The 17,510-nt window shown below is 50.5% G+C and overlaps 1 protein-coding gene across 5 annotated transcripts in view; it reads left to right on the forward strand.

The window, feature by feature from the left end:
- Window positions 1-10,486: 10,486 nt before the first annotated feature.
- Window positions 10,487-17,510, forward strand: part of MIER2 (MIER family member 2) — a 35,613-nt gene continuing 28,589 nt past the window's right edge. For 2 of the 5 annotated variants that reach the window (XM_037994574.2, XM_037994575.2), the window contains exon 1: window positions 10,487-10,587. In XM_037994574.2, the coding sequence (XP_037850502.1) occupies window positions 10,579-10,587 (9 nt within the window). In that variant the 5' untranslated portion in view covers window positions 10,487-10,578. Of the gene's footprint in view, window positions 10,588-10,909; window positions 11,566-11,629; window positions 11,653-17,510 lie in introns of those variants that run through there. The other 3 variants (XM_037994580.2, XM_037994579.2, XM_037994578.2) reach the window with 3 other exon arrangements.

Consider the following 17,510-nt stretch of genomic DNA (forward strand, 5'->3'; position numbering starts at 1 on the left):
CTAGCCAGGCGTGGTGGTGCATGCCTGTGATGCCAGCTACTTGGGAGGCTGAGGCAGGAGAATCACTTGAACTTGGGAGGCAGAGGTTGCAGTGAGCCGAGATTGAGCCATTGCACTCCAACCTGGGCAACAAGAGTGAAACTCCATCTCTCAAAAAAAAAAAAAAAAAAAAGGATTGAAATAGAGATGTCACAGAGAAAATAAGTATTGTTTAAAAATCACCAAATACAGGCCAGGTGCAGTGGCTCATGCCTGTAATCCCAGCACTTTGGGAGGCCAAAGTGGGCAGATCACTTGTTGAGGTTAGGAATTCAAGACCAGCCTGGTCAACATGGTGAAAATTTCTCTACTAAAAATACAGAAATTAGCTGGGCGAGTTGGCGGGTGCCCTGTAATCCCAGCCACTTGGGAGGCTGAGGCAGGAGAATCACTTGAACCCAAGAGGTGGAGGTTGCAGTGAGCCAAGATTGCACCATTGCACTCCAGCCTGGGTGACAGAGTGAGACTCTATCTCAAAAAAAAAAAATCGCACTTTGGGAGGCCGAGACGGGCGGATCACGAGGTCAGGAGATCGAGACCATCCTGGCTAACACAGTGAAACCCCATCTCTACTGAAAAAACACACACACAAAAAACTAGCCGGGCGAGGTGGTGGGCGCCTGTAGTCCCCGCTACTCGGGAGGCTGAGGCAGGAGAATGGCGTAAACCCGGGAGGCGGAGCTTGCAGTGAGCTGAGATCCGGCCACTGCACTCCAGCCCGGGCGACAGAGCAAGACTCCGTCTCAAAAAAAAAAAAAAAAAAAAAAAAAATCACCAAATATTTAAATAAATTATCATAAAGCAGGAATACAGGAGTTCATAGAAGATACGGAAAGGAAACAGAAGGAGATTAACATGAGGTTGCAGAATTTAGGGAAAAAAAATGAAAGTCTAAATTAGTTACAATGAAGTCTAAATTGCCTTAAGGAGAACAGACATTGCAGAAGACATAATAGTAAAAGGACATGGAAGACAGGATTGACAAAAGCTAACACAATACATGAAAACAACAGATCATCATAAAGGGTCAGAGAGAAGATTTGGAAACTAGAAAAAGGCCATGCTACATATACAAAAATGATATTCTCAAAGAAGAGATAGAAAATAATGGAATACAGCAAATATCTAAATTTATAATTTAAGAAAACTTCCCAGAAATACAAGAAGATTTTCATCTGTAGGTTGGAATAACTCACCATGTCCCAAGAAAAATGACACTAAATGGCTTACACCTGAGCGCATCAAGATACTAAGACCAAGTCACTTAAAAGGGAAAAGCCCAGACTTTATTTCAGCAACATTCATTGCTAGAAGTCAATAGAAAAATGTCTACAAAGTTCCGGAGGACTTAATTTTGAAGTAAGATGATCTGGAGAAATAATTTTATACCCAGCCAAACTGTCATTAAAAAAATAAAGACATCAGCCAAGCATGGTGGCTCACGCCTGTAATCCCAGCACTTTGGGAAGCCGAGGTGGGCGGATTACCTGAGGTCAGGAGTTTGAGACCAGCCTGGCCAACATGGTGAAACCCCATCTCTACTAAAAATACAAAAATTAGCCAGGTGTGGTGGCGGGCGCCTGTAATCCCAGCTACTCGGGAGACTGAGGCAGGAGAATTGCTTGAACCCAGAAGGAAGAGGTTGCAGTGAGCTGAAGTTGCAGTGAGCCGAGATTGCGCCACTGCACTCCAGCCTGGGTGACAGAGTGAGACTCCGTCTCAAAATAAATAAATAAATAAAATAAAAACATCAGACCAATGTCTTAGAGCATGCAAGAATTGAAGGAACTTCCTGAAGAAACTATTTAAGAACGACTTTCAGCCAACTGAGAGAAAATGGAGAAGCCACAGCAAGAGAACTGATGCTGAGCACTGAGTCCATCTGGCTTGAGGATTGGCATTAAATCAAATCCAAGAAGAATGGCTACAAATGTAGATGTTATAAATCTTTAAACTAGAAAGGGTATGGTTAACCAAAAGTGAGGGGGGCAGAGAGAATAGGAAGTGGTACAGGTGTACACATTCTCTCATCAAAAAAATTATTTTAAATGGATTATTCCAGTAATAGAAATGTAAGTATATTTAAGTGCATAATGTTAAACAGAAAGAGAATCAATGTAATTAAGTAGGATTCTGTAATTTAGGAGAGAGGGAATAGGGCAAAGCAGAAGTATTCTGCACTGTGCAGTCTTGCAGTCACATGTGGTTTTCGGGCAAGTAAAATGTGGCTAATTGAATTGCAATGTCCTATAAGTGTAAAACACACACCAGAGATTGGAAACAGTGTGGAAAACAGAGTGTAAATATCTCAATAATTTTATATTGATTGCATGTGGGAAAGAATATAGATATTTGTATTAAATAACATTACAATTAATTTTACTTGTGTCTTTTTACCTTTTTAATGGGGTTAGTAGAAAATTTTAAATTGTATCACATTCGTGATAGTGTTGGTCTGAAGGAATGGAATTAAGTAGATTATATGAAATTATAATTATAAAGGTGATCACGGCCGGGCGCGGTGGCTGAAGCCTGTAATCCCAGCACTTTGGGAGGCCGAGACGGGCAGATCAGGAGGTCAGGAGATCGAGACCATCCTGGCTAACACGGTGAAACCCCGTCTCTACTGAAAATACAAAAAAACTAGCTGGGCGAGGTGGCGGGCGCCTGTGGTCCCAGCTACTCGGGAGGCTGAGGCAGGAGAATCACTTGAACCCGGCAGGAGGAGCTTGCAGTGAGCCAAGATGGCGCCACTCACTTCAGCCTGGACGACAGAGCGAGACTCGGTCTCAAAAATAAATAAATAAATAAATAAATAAATAAATAAATAAATAAATAAATAAATAACAAAGGTGATCACTAGAATAAAAATACAAGCCATTTAAATTCTCAGAACGAGATGTAGCGGAGCTGTGGCACACCAGCCAGAAGATCAGCCCCAGAACTCAGCCCCCGTCCTCCAGCCTCTGGAAGACGATACCTCTGGGAACCGTCCTTGCCTGAAGACAACTGGTCCCTATGGTCACCTTCTCTCCCTCCCCAGTGACTGGTCACTGCACGAGTACAAAGCCTTTGTCCCGTGCCCCCGTAGGAGACAGCTCTGAGGGGCCAGCCCAGCTCCACAGCCGAAGCCTCCATGGCACCTGTGCTGCAGACCCTTCTCTCTGCCCTGCCGCCTTCACCTCCCCACAGGTGCCCATCCTGAGGGCCTCCTGTCGGAATTTCCTGCATACAAATCTCTATCTCAGCATTCACTTCCCGGAGACTCTGACCTGCAAAAGGAATTTGAGAAAGCAGATTCTGAAGTTGGATCTGGGGACCAGATCGCCCACCAGCATGCTGGCAGTGAGGCACCCATGCCTAGTGGACGGGAACACTGACTCACTGTGTCTCAGGTTTACCCCTACGTGTGCTCGAGAGGTTGAGATTTGTCCTGTGATCCTTTCTGAGTTTAGCCTGTTTAAGTCTCTTGATAGGATAAATGCTTCATCTTTGTTTTTCATCATATTTCTTACACTTTCTATTTTGTTTTGTTTTCTTTTGTTTTATATTTTCTCCTTTTCTTTTTTAATATATATGTACACGTGTGTGTATATATGTGTGTATATATGTGTGTGTGTATATATGTATTTGTGGGTGTATATATTTGTGTGTGTATCTATGTGTGTGTATGTGTGTGTATATATGTGCGTATATATATTTGTGTGTGTGTATATGTATGTGTATATATATTTGTGTGTATATATATATTTTTGTGTGTGTATATTTGTGTGTATGTATATATTTGTGTGTGTGTATATGTGTGTGTGTATATATTTGTTATTCTTCTTGTTGTTGTTTTTCGGTAGAGATTGGGTCTCATTATGTTGCCCAGGCTGGTCTTGAATTCCTAGGCTCAAGCGATCCCCCACCTCGGTCTCCCAAAGTGCTGGGATTACAGGTATGAGCTACTACACCTGACCCTATTTTTTTTTTTTCTATTCATTTTCTTTTATAGACATCTTCTCTCTCATTACATTACATCTTCAATTTGTTTTGCTTCTTGCTATGGTTTGAATGACTGTGTCCCTCCAAAATTCATGTTGAAACTTAACCCCCAGTGCAATTGTATTAAAAGGTGGGACCTTTGGCAGGTGATTAAGTCATCAGGGCTCTGCCCTCAGGAATAGATTAGCACCCTTATAAAAGGGCTCAAGGTCGGCCAGGCAGTGACTCATGCCTGTAATCTCAGCACTTTGGGAGGCCGAGGCGAGGGTGGATCACTTGAGGTCAGGAGTTCGAGACCAGCCTGGCCAACACGGTGAAACCCCGTCTCTACTAAAAATATAAAAACTAGCCTGGTGTGGTGGTGCACGCCTGTAACCCCAGCTACTTGGGAGGCTGAGGCAGGAGAATTGCTTGAACCTGGGAAGTGGAGGTTGCAGTGAGCCGAGATCGCGCCACTGCACAGCCTGGGTGACAAAGGCAAAACTCCGTTTCAAAAAAAAAAAAAAAAGAAAGAAAGAAAAAAGAAAAAAAGGGCTCAAGGTCAAAGGGAGCACTCTCTGCCCATCCCTTCTGCCATGTGAGGGTTCGGCGTTCCTCCCTTTGGAAAATGCTGTATGAAGGCACCATCTTGGGAGCAAAGACCAGGCTCTCACCAGACACAAAAATGCCGGTGCCTTGATCAAGGCTTTCCAGCCTCCAGACCTGTGATAAATAAATGTGTTTTTAAAATATATGTATAAACTACCTCATCCGTGGTGCTTTATTATAGCAGCATAAATAGACTAAGATGCTTTTTTTTTTTTTTTGAGATGATGTCTTGCTCTGTCGTCCAGGCTGGAATGCAATGGCGTGATCTTGGCTCACTGTAACCTCTGCCTCCCGGGTTCAAGCGATTCTCCTGCCTCAGCCTTCCGAGTAGCTGGGACTACAGGCATCTGCCACCACGCCCGGCTAATTTTTGTATTTTTAGTAGAGATGGATTTTCGTCCTGTTGGCCAGGCTGGTCTCGATCTCTTGACCTTGTGATCCGCCCGCCTCAGCCTTCCAAAGTGCTGGGATTACAGGCGTGAGCCACCGCACCCGGCCTTCTTTGTTTTTTCAAACCTTTCAAAACGTGACTCATGTTTTGTGGCACAGGTTAGGTCTCCAGGAAATAGGCTTTGAGACACAGATTATGTGCAGGAATATTGTGGGGGTTACCTTTGGGGTCAAAACCTGTCAGAGAGTGAAGGAAGCAGGGCTGGAGGGAGGGAGGAGCGAGCTGAGATGACCAAACCTCCTCTAATCCTGCAGGAGCTCTGCAGCCTCATGGTTGAGCCCACTTGGTCACAGGTGCCTGAGTATAGATCTGTACCAACCAGTCGCTGATGTGGGCAGCTCCTCAGAGGGACACTTGACCCTGAGCAGAGGGGGAGATGAGTGCTTGTGTAGGGGAGGGTTTCATGGTGCACCCCAGCATCCACTACATTACTCACCACTCCTCCAGGATCCTGTGAGGCCTGTTTTTCTGGGGAAAATTTGAAAGGAAAGCATTGCTTGGGTGAACTACAGCGCCCCCTGCTGCCTCGGGGCTGCAATGGATTCATCACCCTCAGCTCCACCACACATTCTCCGTCCGCTCCAGGAGGCCTAGCGATGTGGTGACCTGGACCCTCATCCCGGGACACCACGCCTCTGTCAAACGTGGCAGCTGCCCACTGACCATGAAAACCAGGCAGAGAAGAAACAGGGAGGCTTGAGTGGAGGCACATGCAGGCGTATCTCCTCCAACATGAGGCGTCCGCTCAGACCACTGTGCCATGGCCAGGGGCACCCTCTCCAGCCTCTCCTCTGAAGGTCTCTGCTCAAGATTCACTGCTCTTTATTTTCTGAGTTTTACTTCATTTTATGCTCATGGAATAATTGCAAGAATGAGTATAGTCGAAACCCTCTGTACTGGCCGGGCACGGTGGCTCACATCTGTAATCCCAGCACTTTGGGAGGCTGAGGCGGGCGGATCCCTTGAGGTCAGGAGTTTGAGACCAGCCTGGCCAACATGGTAAAACCCAGTCTCCACTAAAAATACACATGTAAGCTGGGCGTGGTGGCGCGCATCTGTAATCGCAGCTATTCAGGAGGCTGAGGCAGGATAATCACTTGAACTTGGGAGGCGGAGGTGGCAGTGAACTGAGCTCGCACCACTGCACTCCAGCCTGGGCGACAGAGCGAGAGTCTGTCTCGCAAAAAAACAGAAACAGAAACAAAAACAAAAACCCTCCACACCCATTCCCACACTCCGCTGCCTTGTTCACCTCATCATTTTTCTGTGCATTTTGTAGAAATAAAATGAAATGGTTTACTTTTTTTTTTTTTTGAGATGGAGTCTCGCTCCGTCGCCCAGGCTGGAGTGCAGTGGCGCCATCTCAGCTCACTGCAAGCTCCGCTTCCTGGGTTTACGCCATTCTGCTTCAGCCTCCCGAGTAGCTGGGACTACAGGTGCCCGCCACCTCGCCCAGCTAGTTTTGTGTATTTTTTTTAGTAGAGACGGGGTGGTTTTCTGAACCATTTTAGAGCAAGTTGCATATAACATGGCACTTTTCCCCTATAGGCTTCAGTGTGAATTTTCAAATAAGAGGATCATCTTATGGAAAGCACAGGACAGTTGCTGATTTCAGTAAACTCAACATTGATGCAATCTTTTAATCTACATCTGAACTCCAGCTTCATCAGCTGACTTGATAATGTCCTTTGTAGCATTTTCCCCTCCACTGCTGGATCCATCTAGGATCAGTTACTTGACATTACTAAAAGATTTACACAGGCCGGGCACGGTGGCTCACACCTGTAATCCCAGCACTTTGGGAGGCTGAGGCGGGTGGATCATGAGGTCAGGAGATCGAGACCATCCTGGCCAACATGGTGAAACCCCATCTCTACTAAAAATACAAAAATTAGCCAGGTGTGGTGGCGCACACCTATAATCCCAGCTACTTGGGAGGCTGAGGCAGGAGAATGGCATGAACCCGGAAGGCAGAGCTTGCAATGAGCCGAGATTGTGCCACTGCACTCCAGCTTGGGTGACAGAGTGAGACGCCATCTCAAAAAAAAAAAAAAAAAAAGATTTTCACAGGTTTATTTTTTCTAGCATTAACATTTTTGTTGTTTTTGTGGATTTTTGTTGTTGTCATTGTTGTTGTTTTGTTTTGTTTTTTTTTTTTTGAGACGGAGTCTTGCTCTGTCGCCCAGGCTGGAGTGCAGTGGCCAGATCTCGGCTCACTGCAAGCTCCGCCTCCCGGGTTCACGCCATTCTCCTGCCTCAGCCTCCCGAGTAGCTGGGACTACAGGCACCCGCCACCTCGCCCGGCTAGTTTTTTTTTGTAATATTTAGTAGAGACGGGGTTTCACCGTGTTAGCCAGGATGGTCTCGATCTCCTGACCTCGTGATCCACCCGTCTCCGCCTCCCAAAGTGCTGGGATTACAGGCTTGAGCCACCGCGCCCGGCCTGTCATTGTTGTTTTTGAGACAGAGTCTTGCTCTGTCGCCCAGGCTGGAGTGTAGTGGCATGATCTCAGCTCACTGTAACCTCCGCCTCCCGGGTTCAAGCGATTCTCTTGCCTGAGCCTCCTGAGTAATTGGGACTACAGGTGTGCACCAACACACCAGGCTAATTTTTGTATTATTTTAGTAGAGATGAGGTTTCACCATGCTAGTCAGACTGGTCTTGAACTCCTGACCTCGTGATCTGCCTGCTTCAGCCTCCCAAAGTGCTGGGATTACAGGCCACCGCACCCGACCTGTTTTGTTTGAGATGGAGTTTTGCTCTTGTCACCCAGGCTGGAGTGTAGTGGTGTGATCTCAGCTCACTGCAACCTCCTGGGTTCAAGCGATTCTCCTGCCTCAGCCTCCTGAGTAGCTAGGATTATAGGCACCCGCCACCATGCCCGGCTGTGGCATTAACATTTTTGAAGAATACAGTCCCTCTCGTTTAACAGAGTGTTCCTTATTTGGGTTTGTCTGAAATTTCTTCGTATGTAGATACGGGTTGTGTATACCTGGCCGGATTCAGTGATGCCATGTCCTGCTCTGGACACCACACCCAGGTGCACATGGTGTGCATCTGCCCTTCACCAGGGATGCTGGATGCTGAGTTTTATCACCCGCCCAACAAGTGGCCTCATTTCTCCACTGCGACTAACAGTCTACGGACACAGACTTTCAGAACTTAAAATATCCTTCACTATTTTTTTTTTTTTGAGATAGGGCTCACTCTGTTGCCCAGGCTGGGATGCAGTGGCACAATCACTGCTCACTGCAGCCTCGACCTCCTGGGCTCAAGAGATCCTCCCACCTTGGCCTCCGGAGTAGCTGGGACTACAGGCGCGTTACCATCGTGCCCCCTAATTTTTAAAGTTTTTTTTTTTTAAAACAGTGTCTCATTCTGAGGCCAGGCGCAGTGGCTCACGCCTGTAATCCCAGCACTTTGGGAGGCCAAGGCGGGTGGATCACGAGGTCAGGAGATCGAAACCACCCTGGCTAACATGGTGAAACCCCGACTCTACTAAAAATACAAACAAATTAGCCGAGTGTGGTGGTGGGCGCCTGTAGTCCCAGCTACTCCGGAGGCTGAGGCAGGAGAATGGCGTGAACCCGGGAGGCAGAGCTTGCAGTGAGCCGAGATTGTGCCACTGCACTCCAGCCTGGGCAACAGAGCGAGACTCCATCTCAAAAAAAATAAAATAAAAATAAAAATTAAAAAAGTGTCTCACTCTGTTTCCCAGGCTGGAGTGCAATGATCTTAGCTCACTGCAACCTCTGCCTCCCGGGTTCAAGTGATTTTCCTGCCTTAGCCTCCACAGAGTAGCTAGGATTATGGGCACTCGCACCACGCACGGATAATTTTTGTATTTTTAGTAGAGACAGGGTTTCACCATATTGCCCAGGCTGGTCTCAAACTCAAGTGATCCTTGATCCAGAGGTGGGAACCTCTGCCTCCCCAAGTGTTAGGACTACGGGTATGAGTCACCATACCAGACCACAATACCCTTCTCTTCACCCAAGTCCTCATTTGACATCTATGTGATGGTTCTTGCCAAGCCCTCTCCTGGGAGTCTTCTCTGGTTGTGCCAGGCGGACGCAAGCCCTCGTCTTCGGCCCCTCAGCACAGCACCTCACTCGTGTCTGTTCATGCCTTTCCCTGCTTCACAGGACCTCTGGCTACGCAGCACCCAGTTGAGGACTGCATAAGATACGTGTTTAGTTCACAGAATGACTGAATTAATAATAATAAATGAAAAATAAAGGAACCAACTGTTGCACAAATCGGTGAGGACTCTTGAACACGAGGGCCAGAACCCTCAATCTGAATGATGTAAATCAAAAAAAGGAGTGAGGGTAGAACCCTCCAGAGTGGTTCTTCTGTCTCTTGGTTGGTGAATTCTGAGAGGACTGAGTAATGCTTGTGTATCAGGCATCAAGGGTGGTGCACGTCAACTTCTCATCATTCACTGGCCGATCACTGGGAAACATGAATGAGACTCATTCCTTTCTTCCTGGTCCCCAATTCCCTTCTTCCTGGTCCCCAGATCCCTTCTTCCTGGTCTCAGTAGGAACCGCCCTCCACTCATTTGTGCAAGCCACACATCCGGAGGCCATCCTTCACTCTGTCCAGCTTCGCTCCATCAGCGAGTCTTGTGGGGTCCACTTTCCCAGGTCTCTCTGGTCCAGGCCCCACATCTCCCACCTGGCCCCTGCCTCTTCCCGCCCTGCTTCCTATCCTCTCTCTACATCGTGCGCCCCGAAGATTCACGGCAGTTACGTGTCTCAAATTTAAAGTGTGGCGAGTCCTTGCCTTCCCATCCTCCCCTCTAAACGCCCTGAAGACAGGCGTTAGGGCTGTCTCCATCAATCCCCCCCACCCCCCAGCCTAGCACAGGATCAGAACGTGCACGTGTTCCAGAAATGCTCAGTCTGCGAAACAACGACGGGCTGCAGAGCCAAATGGCCCTGGGGTCAAGCCCACCTCCCTGCCTCCCGCCTTGGGCTCTCCGGCGGCTGCATGTTCCCAAGCTCCCCAATTGGTTCCTCCGCGCGCTAGTTTGCTCATCACGGGTGCAAAAGTGCAGAAAGTTCCAGAACCACGCCGGCCGGACGCCAATTCTGGCTCTATCACTGACACTCTGGGTGGCCAGTCGCCCTGGGCCTCAGTTTCCTAGTCTGCAACGCGGGGTATTAACAGTGAGCACCCAAGGGATTGGAGAGGTCACACGGGACCACGTGGTCCCCACGCAGGTGTGATTATCAGGAATTCGTATTTTTATGGAATGCATCCTCCTCCGCCAAGGCCAAGGCCAGGGTCCAGCAGAGACGGCCTGGAAGACATCGCAAGCTCGCCACAAGCCGCCGGCTACGCTCGGCTGCGCGCCCGCGCCCGCGCACCTACTACGCGCCCGGCCCGCTCTCCGCCCCCTCCAGGCTCCGCCCCGACCCCGCCCTCCAGGCTCCACAGCCAATGAGTGCGCGGCCCCGCATCCGGGGATCCCGGCGCGGCCGCCGCCTCCCGCGCACACACGGCCATGGCGGAGGTGAGTGAGCGGGCCGGGGGAGCCGGCCCCCCGCCCCCGCGCGTCCGCGCCCCCCGCCGCCGTGGCTCGGCCTCGCAGTGGGCCCCGGGGACAGAGAGCCCCGCTCTGGAGCTGTGAGGCCGGCCGGGGCGCCTGGCCTTTCCGGGGCCGGAGGGGCGCGGGGCTCCGTCGGCGGCCGCCCCCGGCCCGGCCCCCCCCACTCCCCCGGCTGCCACATCGCGGGCTGCAGTGCGCATGCGCGGCGGTGCGGGGCGGGCGGGGGCCGGAGTGGGGGAGGGGAGGGACGCGGGGCGGGGCCGGGGTCTGGGGTCCGGTGGGCGCGCGGCCCGGCTCCAGGGTCCGACTCCCGTTCCCGGCCCTGGCCCCGGACCCGCGGCGCGCAGGCCTCCCCTCCCGCGCGTTTGCCAACTTTGCTAAGTGCTGGGGCCGCCAGGCGCCCCGCGCTCCCCGTCGGGATTCCGGTGGACCCACCGCGCCTCCGCCGCCCGCGAGCCCCCCGGCGGGGCTGGGTCAGACCCCGGGCGGGATTTGAACCCCCGACGCGGACCCGCCTGGCGCAAACTGGGCGCAGGGTGGGTGGGTCCGCCGGGGCCTAGAGAGCGTCGGGGCTGATCCCAGCAGAGTTGGACCAGCCTCTGCCGGGCACGAAGTTACTTCTGGAGCCTCCTCCCTCGTCCTGGAAACAAGCGGGGGGCCAGCTGTGTTTTGGAATCCAGAATTTTTGCGATTTGAGGATCTGTGGGATTTTGGACTGTGATGTTTGATCACACCCACCCAGGACTGTCTGGACAACAGATAGCTTCGTGTCAGGCCAAACCAGGAAGGAAGAAACTTGGCTTTTGGAGCTTTTTTTGACGTTGGAGTGGTGGATGAGCCTGTGTGGACCTAACTTTCACCTTAGAGGGTCCCGGTGAAGATGGAAAGAGATAACATAGGCGAAGGCGCGGCGGCTGCGAGGTGCTCAGTCGATGGGACTCAGTGCGTGACTTCTGTGTGCAGAAGTTAAGACAGGCAGGCAGACTCAAGAGCGGATCCTCTCTGGGCCGCAGGGGCCCATAGGAAAAGGTGCCCACCCAGCCCGGCACAGCCGCCTCATGGGAAGCCAGGATTGGAACTGCAGCCTGGCCCTGGTGCCACGTTGCGTGTTTATGTGTTGGCACCATACGAGTGGGTGTTGTGGAAGGCAGGCCTGGCCGTTCTCTCCCCCTGGTGACGGCCTCAGGGGCAGTAACAGGCCCTGTGTTTGTGCCAGAGACGGTGTAGGTGTCTCGATGCTAGGCCAGGTCTCACCAGGCAGTTCCTTCATCAAGAGTGAGTTCTTTTGGAGGAGACGTTTAGAGAGACTGAGTCCCCCCCATGCGGATGGTGGCTGGCCTCCAGGCTCGGAGGCGGAAGCCGCATCTCCCAGTGGCCCTGCAGCGACGTGGTGGTCCAATGAGTTGTGCTCCTGGCATCTTTGCTGGGAGTAGGGTGGCATTTGGGCAACACACATGGCCTCGCAGGTAGCTCCGTGTCTGGGATGGCACAAGTCAGACTCCCAAGCCAGCCTCCCCCAGACCTGCCATGTGGCTGTTCCGTCCTGCCCTGGGCTGAGCTTCTTGTGGTCTGGCTGCTCCTGGTAACCCTGTTTTACAGTTGGGGGTGGTACCCTGTCGAGTGAATTTGGTTTGATTTTCTAAGGCGGTCCTACTCTGTCCTCAGCCTGAGGATCTCGCAGTGAATGGAGCCGACAGGGCCTGTGCTCCAGGGATGCAGAGTCTGGTCAGAGAGAGACGTGGATGGGTTCAGACCAACAAGTGTGAGGGTGCTGAGCGTGAGGAGCCGTGGCAGCCTCTCTGACCGCCGGACTTGTTCTGTGTGGTCTTGGGCAGGTTGCCCAGTGACGCAGAACTTCCTTTTCCTCATCTCTGAAATGGGAAGTTAATGGTCGATCTTCAGAGCCAGGAGGTCTGATGAGGTCCTGCCACAATGGCTTGTACATACAAGTTGAACCTTGTGAAGTTGACAATATTCCACTGTTTTTAACCCATAAAAATGGCAATTTGTAACTTAATAGCACATAATCAGTACTAGTTACTTTATTATGTATCCGTATCCCAGAATAATCATAAGCACCAGAGTGGCAGACGGGAATGCTTCATACTCTACTAGATTAATCTTTTTTTTTTTTTTTTTTTCTGAGACGGAGTCTCACTCTGCCGCCCAGGCTGGAGTGCAATGGCCAGATCTCAGCTCACTGCAAGCTCCGCCTCCCGGGTTCCCGCCATTCTCCTGCCTCAGCCTCCCGAGTAGCTGGGACTACAGGCGCCCGCCACCTCGCCCGGCTAGTTTTTTGTATTTTTTTTTTTTAGTAGAGACGGGGTTTCACCGGGTTAGCCAGGATGGTCTCGATCTCCTGACCTCGTGATCCGCCCGCCTCGGCCTCCCAAAGTGCTGGGATTACAGGCTTGAGCCACCGCGCCCGGCCTAGATTAATCTTTAAAAAACCTAAGAGCACCGTCTTTTGCTCTTGCCTAAAACCATCCATGGCTTTTCATGCTCGCTGGGATAAAATGGTCGTCCTTGCTGAGTCCTGCAGCCCTGCGGGGTGGTCCCCACTGATCCCCCGAGTCTAGGGCCCTGGGCTCCTGTTTGCTGGTGCACTCTACCCCTTTGGGCGCTGCCAACGAATGGTTCAACCTCTACTCAGGCCCCCCAGGCCTTCCCTGACCCGCAGTTGCAGAGCCCCTGCACCCTGTTTTCTCCTCTCGGTGCCATACATGTCCACTCGTTTGTTACCTGTGTCCCCAACTAGCAACGCCATGTGGGTGGAGGCAGGTGGAACTTGTTTCTCGGGTTAACCACCTCGCCACTGCCTTGCTGAGCCCAGAGTGGGCGGCCAGGGAATGTTGGTCAGACGGAGGAGTGGGGTGCTGGGCGGTCCAGCAAGGGCCTGGCTCTTGAGTTGGTGTGGATGGGGAGGAGGGTCAAGCATGGTCTTAGGAGGAGGAGGTTCCAGTCACACTGGGGACAGCTTGTGGCATGGGAGGGGTAGGTGCAGCCATCTTGGCGAATGGACCCTGCCACCCTGTCATGTGGGGTTAAGCTTACAAGGGTGGCCGCTTGTGTTTTCTGGTGCACTCTACACCTTTGGGGGCTGCCCTGCGAGAAGGGCTGGTCTGTGCTCTGCACTCAGGCCTCTGGTGCAGTCTTTATGCTGAGTAGCCGCCTGCTGCTGCTGCTCCCTGAAGACCCTGGTGGATGCCTGGGTCTGTGGCCTGTTGTCCTCTGGACCTCGTTTCTAGAATGCTGTTTGCGCTTCCTTCGCTTTTTTTGTTGCCTGGAACACCCTTGGCCTGCTCCCTATCTTTTTCCTGCTTCCACTTTGACAAAGCAGAGGACTTTGTCTTTCCTGGGAGTGAACTCAGAGGGAGGCATGCGGCGTGTTCTCAGTGAGTGAAATAGGGTCCCTGGGAACCCGCTTTGAGAGTAGACTTGCACCTGGACACCAGGCAGGGGCAGCGGGAGGAAGAAGATCCATGAAGTCCGTATTCCGTGGTAAGTTCCAGGAGCTCGGAGTCACCCGGAAATGAACTTGGGGATCCCAGGCTGCTCAGAGCCTCCCTGTTGGTGGCCCTTTCTGTCGTTCCCAGCCGCTTCCCTCTTTGCCCTCCTCTGCCTTAGCTCTCCTGTTAAATGGCAAGTCAGATAAGGGCCGGATTCTCCTCAGACCCTGCAGACCGCGTCTCCGGGGGCTCAGTGTGGATCTCGAGCCTGCGGGGCTGTTGTCAACTCGCCGTCCGGACTGGGGCCTCGTTTGATGTGGTCGCCTGCCCGCCCCTTCTTAGGCTCCTGGTTGCAGGAGTAGAAAGCCAGCCCCTGACTGAGGCAGGAACTGTCGCCCAGAGAGCCTGTCCTCGACCCCGACCCAGAGGGTGCTAGAGAGGACTGAGGGTGATTGCAGAGGTCACTTAGGATGCTTCACTGTGGCGTCACACCGTGTGTGGCTGTGCGGAGTGGTTGTGGGCTGGTGGCCACCTGCTGTGTCCTGAGAGAGGTGAGGCCATCTCGGTGGGACCCAGACCAACCCCAGGCAGGAGGCGTGAGTTGCCCCTGCAGCTGCCATGCGCTCTGTGCCACTTGCTTCCAGTCCCCATGGCGCCTTCCCACTGGGGGCCCTGCTGGCTCTTCCTTCCCTCCGCTTTCTGTGTGCCCTCTGCCACCACAGAGCTCAGCTTTCTGAAGTTGGACGGGCGGTGTCACTCTCCACTTCTCCTCGGTCCTTGCCGGCCTTGTTGCCGGAGTCACTCCAGGCCCAGTGACTGCCCCAGCTCCCTTCCGTGGCTTTGCTGGACAGTTGACCCTTGAACCTCATGGGCTTGAACTGCACGGGTCACTGATACGTGGATTTCCTTCCACCTGTGCCACCCGAGACAGCAGGACCAACCCCTCGTCTTCCTCCTCAGCCTGCTCAGCGTGGAGATGAGGAGGACGAAGACGTTCGGGATGGTCCACTCCCACTTGCTGAATAGGGAGTATACTTTCTCTTCCTGACAATTTTGTTCATAACTTTTTCGGTAGTTTCCTTTTTTGTGAGAATACAACATGCGAAATAACATGTTTATCAACTGTTGGTGTTATCAGTAATGCTCCCGACCAACAGGAGGCTATTAATAAAGTTTTGGGGGGTCAGAAGTTATGCAGGGGTTTTCACCCGTGTGGAGGGTTGGCACCCGTAACCCCCGCATTGTTCAAGGGTCAGTTGTGCTCCCCTTTGTGCTCCCCAGTGTGACGGGCGGGAAAGGGTTTGCAGGCCGCTGGCCTGAGCTCCACTTTGTAACTGCACCACGTAACTTGCTGTGTGAGCTTGGGTAACTGACTCTCTTTGAGCTTGGTTCCTTGTTTTTCGTATGAAGGGAATGATTATACCACCTCTGAGGACCCGTGAAGAAACGTTGAAATTCTTACTACACAAGTTTTTAAACTTCATTAAATATTTTAATCTACTCATTTTGGCAACAGCTTTACTGAGGTATAATTCGTTTACCATACAGTTCACCATTTTAATGTGTCCAGTTCCGTGATTGTTTGTGTATTCACCAAGTAGTGCAGCCACCATCACTGTCAATTTTAGAACATTTTCATCACCCCAAAAGGAACCCCACACCCCTTAGTGGTCACTCCCCAAACCCCACATCGACCCCCAGCCCCTTTCCACCAGGAATCCATTTTCTGTCTCCACGGATTTGCCTGCTCTAGACATTTGGTATAAAATGACTCATACAATGCGTGGCCTTTCGTGTCTGGCTGTTTTCAGGAGCAGGAGTCTCTTGAGATACGTCCACGTGGTAGTCTGTCAGTGCGTCCTTCCTCTGCAGGATTGCTAGACCTTTGTTTTGTTTTTGTCAGCTGATGGATATTAGGACCCTGACCTGGGCCACATGGTTAAATACTGTTTAACTTTTGGAGGAGTTGCTGGACTGTTTTGCAGAGTGGCTGCATTATTTTCACATTCCCACCAGCAGGGGCACAGGAGAGTTCCAGTTTGTCCACATTCTTGCCAACACTTGTTATTATCTGTCTTTTTGAGCACAGTTATTCTCTGATGAGGAAGTGGTATCACAGTGTGGATTTTGCTTGCTTTTCCCTGATTTACATTGAGCATCTTTTCCTGTGCTTATTGGCCATTTGTGTGTTCTCTTTGGAGAAATATCTGTTCAGATCCTTTGCCCATTTTTCAATGGGATTATCTTTTCCTTGTTGAGTTGTAAAAGTTTTTTATATATTCTGAGAACAAGTTCCTTATCAGATAGATGATTTTTCAGGTATTTTCTCCTATTCTCTGAGTTGTCCTTTCACTTTCTTGATAGCGTTCTTTGAAACGCAAAAGTTTTTAATTTTGGTGAAGTTGTTTATCCGTTTTTTTTTGGTTTGTTTGTTTTTGGTCACTTGTGATTTTGGTGTCTTATCTAAGAAACCATTGACAAATCCAGGGTCACAATCCCCCCCCATTTGTAGATTCAACCAAAAGGTTGCAAATATTTATCCATATATTTTCTCCTAAAAGTTGTATGGTTTTAGCTCTTATATTTAAGGCCTTTGATCCATTTTGAGGTAATTTTTGCATATGGTGTGAGATGGGGTCCAACTTCTTTCTTTTGCACGTGGATATTCCACTGTCCCAGTACCATTTGTTAAAGACTGTTCATTACCCATGGAAGTGTTTTGATACCTTTGTTGAAATGCAGTTGACTGTGAATGTGTGCGTGTATTTCTGGATTCTCAGTTCTAGTTCTTTGATCTTTGTGCTGTCCTTATGGCAGTACCACACTGTTTTTGCCATGGCTTTGTGGTGAGTTTTGAAATCGGAAAGTATTGTTTCAAGATTGTTTGGGCTGTTTTGGGTACCTTGAGCTTCCATTTGCTTTTTGGAATCGGCTCGTGGGTTTCTACAAAGAAGCCAGCTAGGGTTCTGATAGAGATGGTGTTGAATGTGTCAGTCAGTGGGGGGTGTTGCTGTCTTAATGTTGTCTTCCCAGCCATGAACATGGGATGCCTTTTCATTCCCTTAGATCTTCCTTCTGACACTGCTTTGTTCACTCAGAGTACTCTACACATTTCACACTTCTCTTGATGCTATTGTAAATGGCATTGTTCTTTTTGTATTTGTTGCTTTTATATAGAAATAAAATGGATTTATATGTATTGATTTTATGTACTGCATCCTTGCTGAACTCACTTTAGTTTGAACAGTTTTTTGGATCATGTCACCAGCACCATCACAGAGATCGTTTTACTTCTTCCTTACCAATCTTTTTTTTTTTTTTTTGAGACGGAGTCTTGCTGTATCGCCAGGCTGGAGTGCGGTGACACGATTTTGGCTCACTGCAACCTCTGCCTCCTGGGTTCAAGTGATCCTCCTGCCTCAGCCTCCCGAGTAACTG

Source organism: Chlorocebus sabaeus, chromosome 6 (genome assembly GCF_047675955.1).
Source record: "Chlorocebus sabaeus isolate Y175 chromosome 6, mChlSab1.0.hap1, whole genome shotgun sequence".
Taxonomy (NCBI): domain Eukaryota; kingdom Metazoa; phylum Chordata; class Mammalia; order Primates; family Cercopithecidae; genus Chlorocebus; species Chlorocebus sabaeus.